The sequence below is a fragment of the Chamaea fasciata genome, unplaced genomic scaffold (assembly GCF_029207755.1).
Source record: "Chamaea fasciata isolate MVZ Bird 193981 ecotype frontalis unplaced genomic scaffold, bChaFas1.0.hap1 SCAF_8, whole genome shotgun sequence".
Classification (NCBI taxonomy): domain Eukaryota; kingdom Metazoa; phylum Chordata; class Aves; order Passeriformes; family Sylviidae; genus Chamaea; species Chamaea fasciata.
Window position 1 is genome coordinate 12,785,898 of NW_027094093.1, and position 17,203 is coordinate 12,803,100.

Sequence of the window (17,203 nt, forward strand, 5' to 3'; positions counted from 1 at the left end):
TACAGATGGGGGGGCTTGGTAAAAAAATATAAAGTGACTGTTCATTTGATATTGATTTAATATAACAATGCGGGTCAATTAATATTTTCAATCTGAAGGTGCGAGAAAGAAAGTGTTAAATGCTGGTGACGTTTTTTCATCAAAGATGGAAATAACAGAATGATCTCACTACTTTCAAACTTGATGTATTTCAAGTTTTTTCACTAAACCTCCAGAGGTGTATTCTGAGTGTCAGCTGAACTGGTAGCTAACATACTTGGCTTGCAAGAACTTGAGTATAATCTAGTGCTGGCAATAAAAATGAATGTTATGGTAGAAAATGATTTTAACTAAAAGGTGGAATAAATGGATGAAATTACCTGTGTACCTGAATACACCTGTTGAAATCTGATATGAATTTTTCCTTTGTTAGATTGCAAAATTGCGTCAACAGCTGCAGAGAAGCAAACACAGCAGCAGACATCATCGGGACAAGGAAAGACAGTCTCCTTTTCATGGCAACCATGCAGCCATTAACCACAGTCAGGTAAGGCTGTGTGTGTGCTTTTTGGCTGTGTTGGGTAGCTAGTACTGCTTTTAGGTCCTTTTAAGGTTGTGATTTTTCTTAGAGGGAACTTAGAAATACCACAGACTGCTAAATATGTTGTAGCTTGGGGTGAATTCCATGAAACAGAGCTCTTTCTTTTGGCTACTTGAGTGAATGGGGACACAGATATTTTTGTTTCTTGGGTGAGCTGGCTTTGAATTCCCATTTTCAAATAATTCCAGGTAGTTAAATACATCCTTAAAGCATGGATTTTAAAGTGCATGCTGCATGTTTGAATCCTTCCACAAAAGGATGAGTTAAATTTAATCTAAAACTATAGACCATCTTCTTCATTACATGTTGCTGTAACAATTAAGATTTTGTATGTAGAATATGGCATGGAGCAAACTGCTGATAAAACTGTATACTCACATAAAAGGTAGTTCTTCTGAGCACATTTTGTTGTCTTGCCAAACACTCATCTAATACTGTGATGAGATTTAGAGAGCTTACCTGACAAAAGGCTGCTCCATGGAATTATTTATTTAAGTGCTTACACGCTTCCTAACTTCATTCAGCCTTTTTAAGATTTTTATCTTTTCTTTTCCCTGTCATTTATCATGCCTTGAGACTTAAAGTAATAATCCCTTCTACAAAAATTGTGATGGTTAGGCCACCACATGTTCTGTGTGCAGTTTCAGTTTTTTTTCAAGGCTTCTAATGAGGTCAAGTTGACAGAGGTGTAGTATTTTTAGCTCAATTGATAACAAGTGTAAAATAATTATTGGCTTTTAGAAACACAGATCCTTTTTCAAGTGTGTTTTTGTTGAGTAACTTTGAGAAAACCAGTAGAAAAGTTTGGTCATTTTTTCAGAAGGAAACATTTTTTTTTTCTCTCCCTACTGATATCTCATGAATGTCCATTTGATACACACAATTTCTTTAGCAGTTACAAAAAAGCAAATCCTTCACAATAGCCTTGGCAAGGCAATGGAGTTGAAAGAAACTGGGAAGCTGTCAGTGTTGTGAATTGAGAAAGCACTTCAGCTGTGAAGCTTCTCTGAAAAATATCATCATATTCCCGATTACTCCTGAAATGCCATTAATTGTTCCAATAAATATCATAGTCTGACAACAGTTAATGAAAGTTTTCATTATGTCATTCCATCCTTCTGGAGATAATTTAGGCCAGGTTCTTTCATTCTTTCTTTCAAAGTCAGGTGTCTGAGTGAATGTGTTCTACTTCAAGAATGAAAATAAGAAAATACAGTATTTTGAATTCCTTCTGCTCTGTTCTTAACTCCTACTTTTTATAAAAGTCATTAGCACCTTTTGTCTCAGACCCTAACTTCTTATCACTGCTGTGTGAGATTTAATTAGGAGTCATGACTTTTCAGGATTTGCGTGCGTGCCTCTTGAATTCAGTTTGAATTCTCTGCTACTGGAAATATTTAGTAATTTTTTTTTAGAACTACTTTTTTTGACATAGCAATTTAGGGATTACTGAAGTGTGAGTGCAGTGTACTGTGCTGCTGATTTTCCTGTCTGCTCAAGTCAGAACAGTCCAAAATTATGAACGAAGAAAGACAAATAAATTACCCAATCCCTTTCTAGGGGGCTTTGAGAAAGTTCATTAAAATCAGTACACAAAATGTGTCAAACTGTTGGTTAAAAAACTGAACCAAAACAAAAGACTGATCAACATACTTGATGAAGGTGTTTTATCTGAATTTGTAGAACTTGTGGACGTTTTCAACCAAAAAGTATACTGAGGAACTTTTGATGTAGGCCCTTTAGTACACTGGAGAATTACATGCATTTTAACATGTTTGCTTGGCATTCTACAAACCTGTGGGTTTCTGATTGCTAAGATATTGCCACTTTAGTACAGATGATCTTAGTGAGTTTTAATTTCAAAAAGGAACAACGATGCTGCTATTCTGAAAAATGCCTCCCCAAATTATGTATATAGCCTTTCAAAAATCATAATTATTTTATTATTTTGCTCCTGGTATGGATGCCTTTACATTCTGCCATATTTTGTAGTTTGTGAATAAAATATTGTGCAATGAATAATTAGTTTTTGGGCTTGTGAAACAAACTATAAAATATAAATTGAAGCAAAACAGCTTTTCCAGGACTGTGTTACAAAACAAAACATTGTTTTTCTTGGTGAATTTTATGCCAACTGTGTCAAGCTACTTGCAAAGGGAAGAAGTTAAAGAAGGATTCAAAGAGTAAGTGAAGAGTTTAGATTAATGGCATTTAGCAGCTGTTTTTTAACTCAAGACTGAAAATATGTAACTGTAGTCATCAAGGGCAAAGTTCCTGGATTTTTTTTTTTTTTTTTTTTTTTGAGAACTGCTAAATTAGAATTTCTGGCAGCAGCTATGTTCCTTCAGGATTTGTGGGAAGGACTGTGTGGAAACCAGAATCTAGTAATTAGAATATTTAGAATTTTTTTTTTTCACATTCCTAGCTTGAAGGAGCTTAATGCATTTTTCCTGAAATGCCTGTGAACAATTTAGATTTGTCATCACCCCTTTGTCCTACCTCATGAGTTTATGCCGTACCTGTAAGCTTCAGAACTGAAAACTCTGTGCCCCCTGTGTGAGCACAGTAATTATTATCCTGTGGTTGGCACCTTGCCTGGTGGTGAGAGTTCTCAGGTATTCAGGTGAGCAGTCAAAGGTTGGTAGCCTATTCCTGCATGTCCGTGCAAACCTCTGGGAAGGCTGTGAAGGCAGTATTTCTAATAAAAAGTTTCTTGTTTTGAGGCTGAGTGTTCTACCCATGTCACGATACCTCCTTCCTTTTCCACCCTCTGGCACCCTGGGCTAAGAAATCATCCCCAGTCATGTACAGAATATTATTTGTCTTGGAAGTGAAATATACTGTACTTCACTGTATTGAGCTCTACTGAATCTGCTTTGAGCTCTTCAAATAGTAGCATAAGAATTTTTGTGGTAGGCAATCACGTTTAAAGGTGAAGAACTCCCACATTTTGCTAATGGCTGCTGAAATCTTAAAGCGCACTTGTGTTGTACTTTTTAACAAGCTCAGTTTGTCCTAAGAGTGTGTATACTGAATAACTGGGTGCATAAGCAGCCTGTAGTGCCTGAACTTGTGCTGATATATCTATATTGTGACTGAGTATCAACCTGTATTAGTTTATTGGATTGTTGAGCCAAGGCCTTGCTTGGAACAGAATTAGCAGGGTTGCTTTCTCAGACTTTTTTGTGCTCCTCTCCGGTGTTTTTTTTTCATCTTCAGGCAAGACTTTAGAAACTCTTTACAAGTTTGGCCACTATGAGACTGTTTAGTTTTTGTTGACAGAAACAGAGTGACAAGCATTTCCTGAACAGAAGCTTTTGTAGTTCTTGTGCAAGTCTTTATTGAGTTTGGTTTTTGGGGTTTTTTTATGGCTAACCTAACGTTTCAGGAAAGCAGAACCAATATAATTCATGAGTTTTGCTGCTGTAGAGATTTGTGATTGTGACAAGAAGCCTCCATTATGATCTGTGCTTAAAATATCTTGTTTACATTAATTTTTCTGAGGTAGATTTTCTGCCAGACAAGCTTTGTGTGGTTTTTGAGGATGTACACAGGAAATTAAAATGCTTTGGTGTCCGTCTATGTAGTCCTGTTACTTAAAGTAAAAATTAAAATAAAACCCCCTCAGGAAAATGCACTTTGAAGTCCAGATAATGCTGGTCCTTCAGTCAGTAGAGGAGTTGGTCTCAATCATAGCACACTAGGCCAGAGAGTCCAGGAATTTTACATGGGAATTCTTCTGTGACTTAAATGTGTTGTGCTGTTCTTTGAGTTGAACTAAATGTTTGCAGGAAGTATTACATTAACTGTAGTATAGCCCTGCTTAATGAGTGCAGAATCTTCTAATATTCTGGTAGGGAGATTTTTTTAACAGGAGGGCGGATGCTAATGGAGAGACTGGGAAATCTCAAGAAGTTGTGGTGTGCCAAAGGGAGCTTTGGGAAATTTCAATAATGTGTTTTCTGAGAACGAAGTTTTTGTGCATTTTTTGAAGCACCAGATATTTAAACTGTTAATCTTCATTCTGAAGCAACTAGGGATTAACATTTGGGTTTGGGATTTTATTCTTTCTGTGGAGGTCTCCCTAAGTTGTTTTGTCAACCTTTTATTCTGTCTTAATACTGTTAATAAATTGGTCTTAATTTTTAACATGGTGCAATCTTGCATTTGTGGAATAATTTTCCTTCTGCATGAGTCATGTTATTGCAGCTGGCCACAGATTTCCATTAAAATACAATTTTAATGTGGTTACAATCCAACAATGGGTGATGTGACATTGTGATATAGGTCGCTTTAGGAGAAATGTGAATGTATTTTATAGGCTTCAAAATTACTTACATTTCAATCTTTACTGTTTCATTTTCACTTGTAAAGCTATGTCAAGCTAGAGGCAGACCATATCGGGAGATTTTGAGACTAGTTAATGTAACTTGTCCTGCTAGAAATTGTATTTGAAACAAAATTCAGGATGCCTGTCTTCAGTTCGAGCATCCATTTGAACACAATCACTATGGCTTTGTGTAAATCCTTGAAAGTGAAGTGTAGATGTGTTCTGTTTCAAGGGTCACTTTTGAGTAGAAATAGTAACTTTGTTTTGTAAATAAATCTACATTGTTTTCCTATTGTCTCTGGTTCTTTAGGCTCCCATCCCAAAGAGTGCTCTTGTTCCTGTGATACCTATTACCAAATCAACGGGGTCACGATTCCGAAACAGTGTAGAAGGATTGAATCAAGAGATTGAGATAATAATTAAGGAGACAGGAGACAAAGAGGAACAACTTGTCGTATGTATCTGCCACCAACTGCTCTATATAATTATTTTGGTTTTGCTTTGAGATCAAGCCATAAATTTTATTTTGCACCGTTTTTCAATTAAATTTGTCTGGAATCTTTTAATTTATATTTGTATTTATTATTTTCTTTAATAATAATAAATTAGTTGAAAAGCCTCTTGGAAAGCAAAAGGAATGAAAGAGTTAAAGCTTGAATCTGAACCTTTTCCTCTAAGTAAGAAATCTCAGTGAAACAGGGAAAAGCAAAATGTCTCTCTTGAGAGTTTCTGTAGTAACTCTTTTTTGCCCATGCTGAACTGTCCCCATCCTAGGTAAATCATAATTTGCCCATTTTTAATGTTAATTTTATTTTAACAGTATTTGGAGGTGAATTTAGTGATAAGGTATCAGAAATACAGACTGTGAAGATGATTAAGGAACCAAGATGTCTTTGATGAGAAGCTGAGAGAGATAGAAGTGTTCAGCCTTGAGGAGAGACAGCTCTGCGGATCTTATTAATCTGCATAAATATCTCGTGCAGAAATGGAGGGAGCTGGTCTCTTCTCTGTAGTGCCCCGTGATGGGGCAAGGGGCAGTGGGCATAAATCTTAAAATGTTAGGTTTGGGAGGTGGTTTTTTTATGTGTGAGGGTGTGCAGAACCCAGAGCAAGTTACTCAGAGAAGCTATGGAAACATTGTCTGTGGAGATATTAAAAACTTGGCTGGACAGAGTCCTGGACATGCTGTTCGACCTAAGTCTGCTGGAGCAGAGATGTTAAACTTGATAATCTTAAGAGGTTCCTTCCAGCCACAGCAATTCTGTGATGATGTGAAATCTTAAAAACCGTTGTCCTTAGTTTCTGAACCTGACATTTTAGTTTCTTTTAGAGTTGCGTGTAACAAATAGAAATTTCTACCTGAAATGGTTTTAGAAAACCCCAAAAGACCCTCACCATTACTGGATGTAAAGAACTTGCTACCCAGACAAGAGCAGCTGTCTGATACCTTTAATTTTTAACAGCCTCAAGATATTCCCGACGGGCACCGTGCCCCGCCTCCGTTGGTGCAGCGCAGCAGCAGCACTCGCAGCATTGATACCCAAACACCCGGTGGGGCAGACAAGGGCAGCAACAACAGCAGCCGCTCCCAGTCAGTGTCTCCAACCTCATTTCTTACCATCTGTAATGAAGGCAGTGAGGAAAGTCCATGTCCTGCAGATGATCTCCTTGGTGATTCTAGAGATAAAGGTACCGTGTCACTTTTAAAGTTCAACAGTGCTGAACTTACGTGATGCACATAACTACATAGGTAAAAGAGAGGGTTTGTTCCCTGCATCCATGGAGAAAAGGGTAGAATGTGGGGATTTTTTGTATATGATCTGGTTTTTTCCAAATTGCTCTAAATATTGTATGTACATACATTAATTAAAGCTGGATTGATGTGACTGAGGAATTTTCCTTCCAAAAAGCATTTCTTTTAGATAATATATTCTTTGAATATTTTAAGCAGGTTGAAGAAGCAAGAATGTACAGTATCAGGTGAAACAGCACAGTAGTCCTGTTGCTTGTGTCGGGTGGTTTTTATGATCCTAAAATCTGCAACTTTATGGAGTTTCACATACACACACCCATAGAAGTTTAAGTGTTTAGGGTTTATTTAATTATTCTTTCTTTATCTGAAATATTTTGAGAGATCCTAGGAAAATTTTATAGATCAACATAAACTTGTTCTGTTTTTCTAAGAATATGGCTTGTGCCCAGTTTTTTGGGGTAGGTGATGACAACACAGAGCCATTGATTTAGATTCGTAGTTACAAATTGAAAATATCCAGGAATGATCGAGATTGCAGGAGCCTGGAAATGCTGTAAGGTGAAATAGAAAGAAGGAAAGGAATTGAGATAAGAAAGCTTATTTGCAAATGAAGGCTTTGAAGGCAAATGAAAATGTTTTTGAATTTCGTAACATTGGTTACGAAGTGGCTTTAAATTCAGGGGGCATTTAAAGGTAGCTCTTGTGGTTTTTTATAATGTGTCACATTTCAGTAACAAGAAACTCTGTTCCTGCAGAAAATGGGAATAATTCTCCCTTGCCAAAATACGCTACCTCGCCAAAACCCAACAACAGCTACATGTTCAAGCGTGAACCTCCTGAGGGCTGTGAAAAGGTGAAAGTCTTTGAGGAAAACTTGTAAGTTGATTTTTGCTACATAAGAAACAACATCTAAAGATCAGATTAATTATTGCTTTATTGATTTTGTGTCAGATAGAAGTTATTAGTCCAGTTGTTAAAGCCATGCTAACAGCCTGATCTGTTTTTTGGTGTGACTTTATACTGGCATATCTGTGTGTATTTTATTGCTGGAATTTAGTGTTAAAATCTTGAGTGGTGTTTTTTAAAAGCCAGCATCATTTGAGAGGAGTCTATTACCGGGCAGATAGTGGGAGAAGAACTCAAATAATCAAATAGGGAGAGAGATAATAACAGGCTGTAGTGCAGGTACATCAGCTAATGTATGTCGCAGCTCAACAGGCACATCCACTAATCTAGACTCTGAAGACTATATTCTTCTCAGCTAAATTAATGTAGTTGTGAAACTTCTAGTGACAGAGGAGTGAACATGACCCTGAGTATTTGATGCTTTCATTATTCTGAAAAAGCCAACTTTTGTCATTTGGGAATATTCTGGGAGTTTGTTTTATTATTTCAGAGAAGTTTTCATAACCTCGTGTCACTTGTATGCAAGAATCTTAACCTACAGTTAAAAATTGCATCCTGTCACACAAGGAGTATAGATAGATTACAACTCTCTTATGCCTCTGTTATCTCAAGAATTCCATCTTGTATAAATGTTAGTTTAAAAAAAAATTAGCTTTGCTGAACTGTGCAAATGGATTTTGAGAAGTCTCTACAGCCTGTCCCATAGCAATGTGGGAAGGGTTACAGTAACTGAAGTTTCCTGTCTCTATTTTAGCCTGTGTAAACTATGTGGCCAACTGATAGTTAGTTAGTATTCACTTGCTACAGGAACATAATCTAGTGGAGTTTGACTTGTATTTGCATTTCTTTTTGGAAGTCCTCTCTGCCTAACTCTAGGACTGTTCTGCTGTAGAGTGAAACAGGCTTCTACAGAAGTTTCTACCTTGCTATGGCAGTCCTCAGACACTGCAGTCTCATAAAAAAAACCCACATCTTTTCATGTCTGTTACTCAAATTCTGTGTGTCTGTGGAATATATGAGTGTACCTATTTAAAGCTCAACCTTTGTTTAACAATTTCTGTTTGAAAATCCTGTACAGGATTTTCTTTTGGCAAGGAGATTTACAAGTGGGGTTGAATTTTCTGGACATTTGGGGGAATCAACTGACATAGAAATGTACCCTATTTCATGAACAGAATTACTTTTCAGAATAAAGTATCTCTCAAGAATATGCTGGAAGATTGGGTTGCTTGGCTTAGTAAAACAAAGACAGAAGTGAACATGTCTTTTTTACAAACACAAGGAGGAGAGGGAGAGGTTATAGGCTAAAGGACAATGCTGGCAACAACAAAAAGTGAATAAAACTTTCTGATGGCTCTTTTCAAGCAGTAAAGAGAGACTTTAAAGCAGATAGTTCCATCTTGAAGTAGACGTTGGCTACACTAAGTAGATTTACGTTGCAGCGTTAGAACGCAGAAGTGAACACAGAAAGCATTCCTAAGCTATCCATGATTTCCATTCCAGCTCTCTTTTCATTAAAGCGTGTCTTGGGCTGAGTTCTATGCTGAGATGGCAAAACTGCAAGTCAAGATCTAAATATGTGTTCCACACTTCCTTCCCAGGTTATAGGGACTTGATCATGAGAACTACACTTTACTCTCTGAATTGAGTTTTTTAGTAAGATTGGGGTCATCATCTGTGGAGAGTCAGGGCACTCTCATGTGAACATGCAAAGAAGGCAAAAGTATAGAAAAGGGGATCGATCCCCTGATGATCATGAGCCCCTTTGAGATATGCAGTATTAGGATCATTGCTATGCCAGCTTTCTTTCACATGGCTTGCCGTATAAACGGTCTCTGTATGTGGGGCAGAACTGATTGGGTTGTGAAAGTTTCTGAAGAGCACAATTGAAAATACTTTCTCATATAATGAATGTGGTAATTCATGGATAGGGTTTGTGATCAAGCATGAAGTTGGTTGGGTTCCTTAGGTTTGGAAACAGCCTGCCCTAAGAACATGCTGTTGCCTTGCAGCATGTGTAAACAAGTGGTTTAAACCATCTTGTCGTTTGCTCTGTGCTGTGAGTGTCATTAAGGCATTGTTGAGTAGCTGAAATACTTCAGATTGAAACCTTGGCTTGTTTCTGGTGATGTGTTCAGCAATACGTCCCTGCCATTGGCAGAATTTGATTGTTCCATGAAACTATTGTGTGTATTTTATTTCTAGGCCAAAGCCATTGCATGAAATTCCAGCCTTCTATTGCCCTGACAAGAACAAAGTGAATTTCATTCCGAAAAGTGGCTCTGCTTTCTGTCTTGTCAGCATCCTCAAGCCACTTCTTCCCACACAGGATCTCACACTTAAGGGCACTACACACAGCCTGACTGTCTCCTCCAGCATGACGCCTGGTTTGTTACAGCCCATTTCTATGGCCTCCTTGACTACAAGCACAGATCAAGACAGGATCTCTCGCGGAACAAGTACAGTAATACCACAGACCTCTCTGCTCCAGCAGTCAGGATGTATTGAGGAAGCTGAAGAATAATTTAGATTGTCTTGACATTTTTCTGGGCAACTACTGGGAATAAAATGGAACCAATTGGCCGGACCTTTCTGATCACACACATGCATTGTTTTAACAATTCATGGCCCTGCCGTGATCGAACTGTTTGTATAATTGACAGTTTGGTAGCACATTGAGAAGTCAGGAGGATGCAGCAGCTGATACGCTGTTGTACTTTCTGCTTTTGAAGACTCTGGTTCTGTTTCTCTCCTGCTTTTTTTAAACACTGGTGAAAACAGACTGTCATATTCCTTTGCCATTTAAAGGACCAGTTGTTGTGATGGTGTGTGTCCTCTGACTTTTCTTTCCCCATTAAAACAAATCTCAAGACCAGCCAGCTGATCCCATTTACCATTGTAATCTTCAGAGGGAGGGGCAATCAGATGGTTTTGCAAGATGTCTTTTGTATGAAAATGTGTATTTTGTAACAAAATTTTGCCTTTTCTGGTTTGTAGCAGATGGTGTTTCCTGGTGATGATCCCTTACCCCCTTTTTTTTTTTTCCTTTGGTAGGGAAGGTTCTTTTATACTTAGCTGGCTTACAGCTGATGGGACCAAAGGATTGCTGAACTATTACGGCAGTCTCAAATTATGTGACCTTGCTGAACAGCCTCAGACCTAAACAAAGCAAGACAAGTTAACATGTTTGAAACTTTTAACACAGAAGAGTATGCAAAAACAGTGTTAGTATATAGTGTAAATTTTTTTAATATCAAAAATTTGTGCTTCTGGTAAGTCACATTCTTAAAACTCCTTCCTTCACAGAATTCCTACTAGTGTTGGTTTATTGGCTGGAAAATTGCATTTTAAAGCACTTGCCCTGGTATTGTTCTATTTGTCCATAGAATTTTTGTGCAGATGTAGGGAAAAAACATAACTATCCTCTTACTCAGTATTCTTTCTTCCAGAAAATACTTGGCTCTTACAGGCTTGCTTAGATCCTTACGAGTCAGCCTGAATCATTAATCACTCTTGGTACAAATTTGCTCTGACGTGACTCATCACTGTATTATAGACCCTGGCCACATAATACTGAAATACCTGTGCATGGTTTCCTCCCTTTTGTCGTAGTGGTGTTTGTGTGTCCGTTGAAGGTGATGGTTTGTCAGGCATGATACCTGTTATGCAGAAGTTTACAGCAGCAGATACGTTCTCTCTTTTTGACTAGCAGCTTAGGCTGGCATGTAAAACAGAGGATTTTTTTTTTTTTTTGATAGTTGGTTTGTCCTGATAATGTGGCAGTTAATGGTTGCTTTGAAATTACAATAAAAGGCAAAAATGGGGGGAAAGGCAACTGCAAATAGAAACTGTTCAGGAACTTCACTGAGGTTTCTTATGTGTTCCTAGAGTGAATTACTTGGGTTTGAGTTAATACAATTATAGATATGCTGAAAACTGCAATGACCTAAAGACCAGTGTCATAGTCACAAAAAAAGTTGATCTTGTACCTTGTCAACAGTTTGAATCAGTAATTTCAAAGTAGGTGTCATTGTGGGCAGTGTCTGGGTCTGAATATTGGTCTGTTACACACAAGCAGGTCTCACTGGCTTGCATAAACACAACTTCCATCTACATAGCCTCCATGGATCAGTTGTATTCTCAGGTCTCCTCATAATGGCAACTATTTAAAGATGACACTGCAAATGTAACAGTCTTGTTCAGTGCTTAATATGATGAATTTGCTTGCAAACATTTTGTTTTGAGAGAAAAAAACCCTGCATATGTGGGCAGATAATGATCATAATTTTGATGCATATTTGCTGTTCCTTTAAATCCTGTATTAGCAACTATGGTTGCAGTGTACTTTATTCAGCAAGTAAGTGTAAATCATACTAGAATGTGCAAGTTCTCTATTTATACTATTTTTAAAATGTTATGCAAAAAAAAAAATCAGTCAGTTAAAATTGTATCAGGAAATATGAAACTATTTCACCTGTTAAATTAGCAAATAAGCATCATTTGGTTTACTATCTGTCTTCCCATGCAAATGGACAGAATTGTTTTGAAGTAACAGTTTTGATTTGCACTGACATTGTCAGTCACCTGGAGTTGTTGAGGAACAGAGTTTTTAAACTAAGCAGCATTGTGCATCAAACTTGTGTAATTTTGCCAGTTAATAGTTCTTTTCTAGGCTTTGTGGATATTAATTTGTTTCTTCTGAAACACTACAGTGCAATTTGAAGTCCAAAATTTACTGCTTTAGATAGGTTTGTTTAAACCTGGTGTGACTGAATCCAGATCATATTCAGGTGAAGGAAGTGCTTTTTAAGTCTGTTTTCTATTTCTGTAACAGTAGCATGTAAAGAACTTCATTGTTGCCAAACTGCCTAGTGCTTTATTAGGAGATCTTAACTGAATGGTTAAGAGCCATGAAGAAGGGCTAAAGTTGACAAAAAGCCTTTATTACAGCCTTGACACTTAACTGACTTCACCAAAATGCATTCTGATGTTTGTTTTCATCACAGTGTGACTCCCAAACAGCAATGGGCTTTTTCTGTAGGACTTTCTTTTGCACCTGTTGTTGTAGTACTTTAAGTATCTCTCTGGTAGTTTACCTTGTATGTTATTGGACAATGTACTGTACAAATTAGTGAGCTGCTCTGATAAAAACCAAATGTAAACGTGTGAAGTTTTTGCTTTTTATAAAAAAACTGCATTCAGGACAACATTCAGTCTTTTTTATATGCAGGACAACTCTACTATTGCTGTGGCAGCTCAAGATTATTATGAATCTACACTAAAGACTCAGAGTTAAGAAAATATGACAGCTCTTGTTCGGAGACCGGCTTTGATGTGTGCAAACAAAAATTAGCCTTAAATTTTTTATGTGCTGTCTTGTGCCATAGCATGGCTGTTAGCTAAAGTATTTGAATCAATTTGCAACTAGCTTTGAGAGTGCATGGAGCTTTTAAAACATCCTTTTATGTATAGAGTGGGACGTTCATTTTTGAGGGGAGCTGACCTGTGCATTACACAAGCACAGTTTTACTGAAAAAGTTCAAATTCTCTAGGCTTACTTAAAATCCTAACTATGCATAGACCTAGTCAGTTCCTTGATTACCTACTTTGTAGTTTAAGAAAAAGTAAAGGTCTATTTTTTATGCATAACTTGACACATTTGATATTCTTGTTTTCTTGGGGTTCTACACTTCTAGCCACACTTAAAGGCTGGTGGTTGTGTTCAGTAACACTGGCAGTTGATTTTGAGATATACTAAATGATGTTACTCCAGTTGTGAATTCTACTTAAATCACAAGGAAGGAGTTCATTGTAATGAAGTCCATGGTGACAGTTGTAATTATTAGAATTGGTTTTTTTTCCAAAAACTTAAGACACAGGGGAAGAGAGCTCCTTTGGTAAAGATTGACCTGCATCAGCTATTCTTTCCTTCCTTCGTGCCATAATCCTGTAGCATTTAAGTACTTGGGAAAGTAACAGACAGTGCTTAAGTACATAAATCTTGGAAAGGAATTCTTGGTTTCAGGTACATATCCCAAGTGAGGAAAAAAGGGAGTGAAAATTAAATATTGCCTACTGTGGAAGAAAATGATTGCTGTGTTTGATTTACGTAAAGCAATAGCAGCTCTTATAAAGTATGTTTAGTCTCAGGGCTATTTTTTGATTTGTTCTAAAATACAATTTCCTGGAATTCAGAGTCTGAGACTGTTGAAAAACACTGAGACTGAGCTTTTTGGGAAGAAGGAAGCAAAGTCATATTCATTAACCTTTCCTCTGCCTCAGGCCAAACTTGTTGCTTATTAAGAGAATTCAGTGGTACCACAGTAATTCCTTGCTGAAGTATTATCTGTTCTCTCTCCCTGCCATCTCTAAAATGCTGACGGATGTCTTCACAGAAACTCAGTGCCAGTGATATCCATATTTCCTTGCTAAATGTTTCCTTGCTGAGTACTTGACAGCTTCTCCATCAAGCTGAGAGGGCAAAGGAGGATGTGTGTAGTAAGTCACCAGAGATTTGCAGTTACAGAGATTGTTCCTGCAGGGTGACTTCTTGGGTATCTTGATTTCCACTGGATTTATTGTGTGCACGCGCACATACAGTCTGGATAGGTCTGTTGCTTTTATCTATGTGGTTGGAAGCAGAGCTGGTATTTTTGAGAGCCTTTTATTGTTTTTTTCCTATGTACAGACTTGCAGAGCTGTTCTCTTCCAGAACTTACATGCATCTCCAAAGCAAAGCTTGTGTGTTGTTCTTACTTGTCCTCATGAGATTAATATAACCTGCAAAAAGGAAATAAAAGCACCCAAGCACTTGAGAACATCAGGACTGTGCTTTCTCCATATAATTCCGAAGTTCAGGTGTGTGCCCTTCGTTAGGTGACTTAGACCCGAGCCGTGTTGATATATGTTACACCAAAAATGTTTGCTCTTAGGGAGGGCGGTAGAAGGTAAGCTCTTCATAACCTGGGGAGGTGAAAAGCACTGGGGAACAATTGGTTTTACTGTGATCAAAGAGTTCTTATAGAATTGTTTTTCTGAATATGGGTATACAGGAAAACAAAGTGACCAATCACTGCAAGATGTACCTGTGTATTTTTTTGATGTGAGCCTTCAGCAACTCTGAAAATCAGTTCCGCTCTCAGCGCTCTGTTTATACAAAGAATGGCTTAGATGCATTGTTTAGAAACTGTTACTTTGCACGTCAAGTGGGGAGAGAATGTTAACTATTCCCAAGTGTTCTGTGAAATTCTAGTCCTGTACCCCAGCTGAACCACAAGTCTCTTTCTGAATGCTCCAAACGTAAATGGAGTCCTGTTACTGCTTGCTTAGTTTCATTGCATGTCATCAGTAAATACTTAAGGTATGGTCTTTGTTTAATAGTTCTTTACTGGGATTTGTATTTGACTATACAGAGACTTCTGTAGTGTTGACAGGTCTATCTGAATAGCAGAAGAGGACTTGGCCTGATAACACTGCAAATTAACATTTATTACACACACTTTTGAAACAACTCTCTTTGGAAAATCTGCTAAGTTAAAAAAAGAAAACAAACCCCTTCTGAACACATCATCCATCCTAATTGTCAATGTACTGATAGTTAAGGACATAGCTTGGCTTCATTCTAAATTATTTTGTATATTGAAGTGTGCAATTTTTGAGGGTAGCAGTCAAGGAATGTTCAAAACTGCCATTAGATTTGCCTTTGTATGAAATTGGCTGACATGTTTTCCTCTGTTACACTGTGATAACTTGTGGAGATGTTCTTGCTTATGTTGTACTGATAGGTTACTTGTTGCATGTAAAGCAATTTTTGTAAGCAAGAGGAATTCCAGGGATGTTCTGCAAAAAAGGGCCTATTCTGAGGTGATGTACACTGTTGTAAAACTGGAGCAGCTCAACTAATTTCAATGGAATTCTTGATTTACACTAGTCTTTTTGCTATGTGTAGTTATGCCAGTACAATTTTGCACAATGTTATTTGAATATTGCGTTCTGATTTGTGAACTGTTTCTACTGAAAACAGTGAAAATTTTACAAACTGCAATAGCGGAATGTTTTTGGCCTATTATTTTGTTTTTGCCTAAAATAAAAAATTGTCACTTCAAGCTATGGCCTAATCTTGGATTTATTTTTAGTAGCAAGGGGTTGTTGTGTTCTCACAGTCTGGAGATTTACCTGAGCATTCACCCTGAGGGTAGCGGGCATTTACTACAAATAAAATAAGTGCTTTTTAAACCCTTTTGGAAAAATTCATCAGGATGGAAACCTTTGTTTAATTCATACCCTCATTCCTCCAATGCATCCTGGAAAACAATCCTGAAAATTCTGCCTTTCCCTATCTTTATCTCCAGTAAGTTTATTCAGTTCCTGAGGACACTACAATTCTACCATTAGGGGAAGATGCATAAAGTCCTGGATTTTGGAAACAGAAGGATTCAGCGTGTAAATATGTCTGGTGTTCAAAATACCTTCACGCCTTGCATTACATATCGGAAACTGCCAGAGACATTAAGATGCTGATGAAGATCACCTTTAAAGACAAAGAGAATGGAAAGAGCATCTCTGTGGTGAGCAATGACAGTCTTCCCATTCTTGATTCACTGTTTTCATTGTAAACAGTTATGTTCCTCAGTTAAATAGCTACTCTTTTTTTTTCTTCAGATTATGAGAGATAATCAGGCAGGAGACTGCTAGGAGGATTGTTCAGGTATCTCAGTGTTTTCTTGGTGTTAGGTCTGACTGCATAGCCAATTACTATAGAAGTTGTAAGCCAAGGCTTCTTGTGTTTTATCATATTCACTTGCTGTCCTTTTCCTGGCTCTTCACTCAGCATTTGGAAATTGTGTAAGATAGTCACCCCACCCAGACTTAAAAACTTTTGGAGTGCTGCTGTCTAACACTATTTCATCTGTATACAGCATTTACAGAAGCACTGTTCACTGCCAGACACGTCCTGGTTAAGTGCTGTGTACTGCAGACATAAGTTAGAATAGGGTGGAGGAGATAATTTAGGTCAAGTTCTCCCACACGTGAAATAGGCTGGATTCATCACCACTGCACATACCCTTTTTTCAAGTCTTACTCCTGCCAAACAAGCCTGATTCATCTCCTTCTGCACTGTCTGTTTAGAGAACTCCTGTTTCACCTAACCTGGGCTATGGTCCTGTAACTGATGCTTGTATTGACGTAGGAGCATGTCTGTGGTCAGTAGCAACTTCACACTGTGGTGACATTGCTTGTAGTAAAGAAAAGATTCAGTAGTAGATTAAAACCTCATTACTGCAAGCAAAGTAGAACACGGTTCATTAATTCCTACACTTATGAGCATGGGGATGTAACTGCTGTGATTAAGGTGTTGGTTAAGAAACTGTTTGCACAGTTTGTTTGTTGTGGATGCCTTTTCCAACTATGGATGTGCAGCTGACCACTGTAAACACACATTTTTCTGTTGATGGAAGTGGCGCATAGGGAGGTTTCTCTGTTTCTTGCTGCTGGGCGTCCACTGCAAGTAGCTGAACAGTGAGCACTGCCAGAACTAATCTGGTTAAGGTAAGAATGTGTTCTCTTTGCCCTTCATCTTTCCAAATCTCTGAAGTTAATTACAAGTTAGGACAGAACTTGACCTACAATGTCT

The 17,203-nt window shown here is 37.7% G+C and overlaps 1 protein-coding gene across 1 annotated transcript in view; it reads left to right on the forward strand.

Moving 5' to 3' along the window:
* The window catches only part of FAM117B (family with sequence similarity 117 member B), a 28,324-nt gene extending 12,650 nt beyond the window's left edge, over positions 1-15,674 (forward strand). The window contains exons 4-8 of the mRNA XM_066189705.1: positions 413-526; positions 5,221-5,364; positions 6,374-6,599; positions 7,419-7,539; positions 9,775-15,674. Of these exons, the coding sequence (XP_066045802.1) occupies positions 413-526; positions 5,221-5,364; positions 6,374-6,599; positions 7,419-7,539; positions 9,775-10,093 (924 nt within the window). The 3' untranslated portion in view covers positions 10,094-15,674. The remainder of the gene's footprint in view (positions 1-412; positions 527-5,220; positions 5,365-6,373; positions 6,600-7,418; positions 7,540-9,774) is intronic.
* Positions 15,675-17,203: the final 1,529 nt, after the last annotated feature.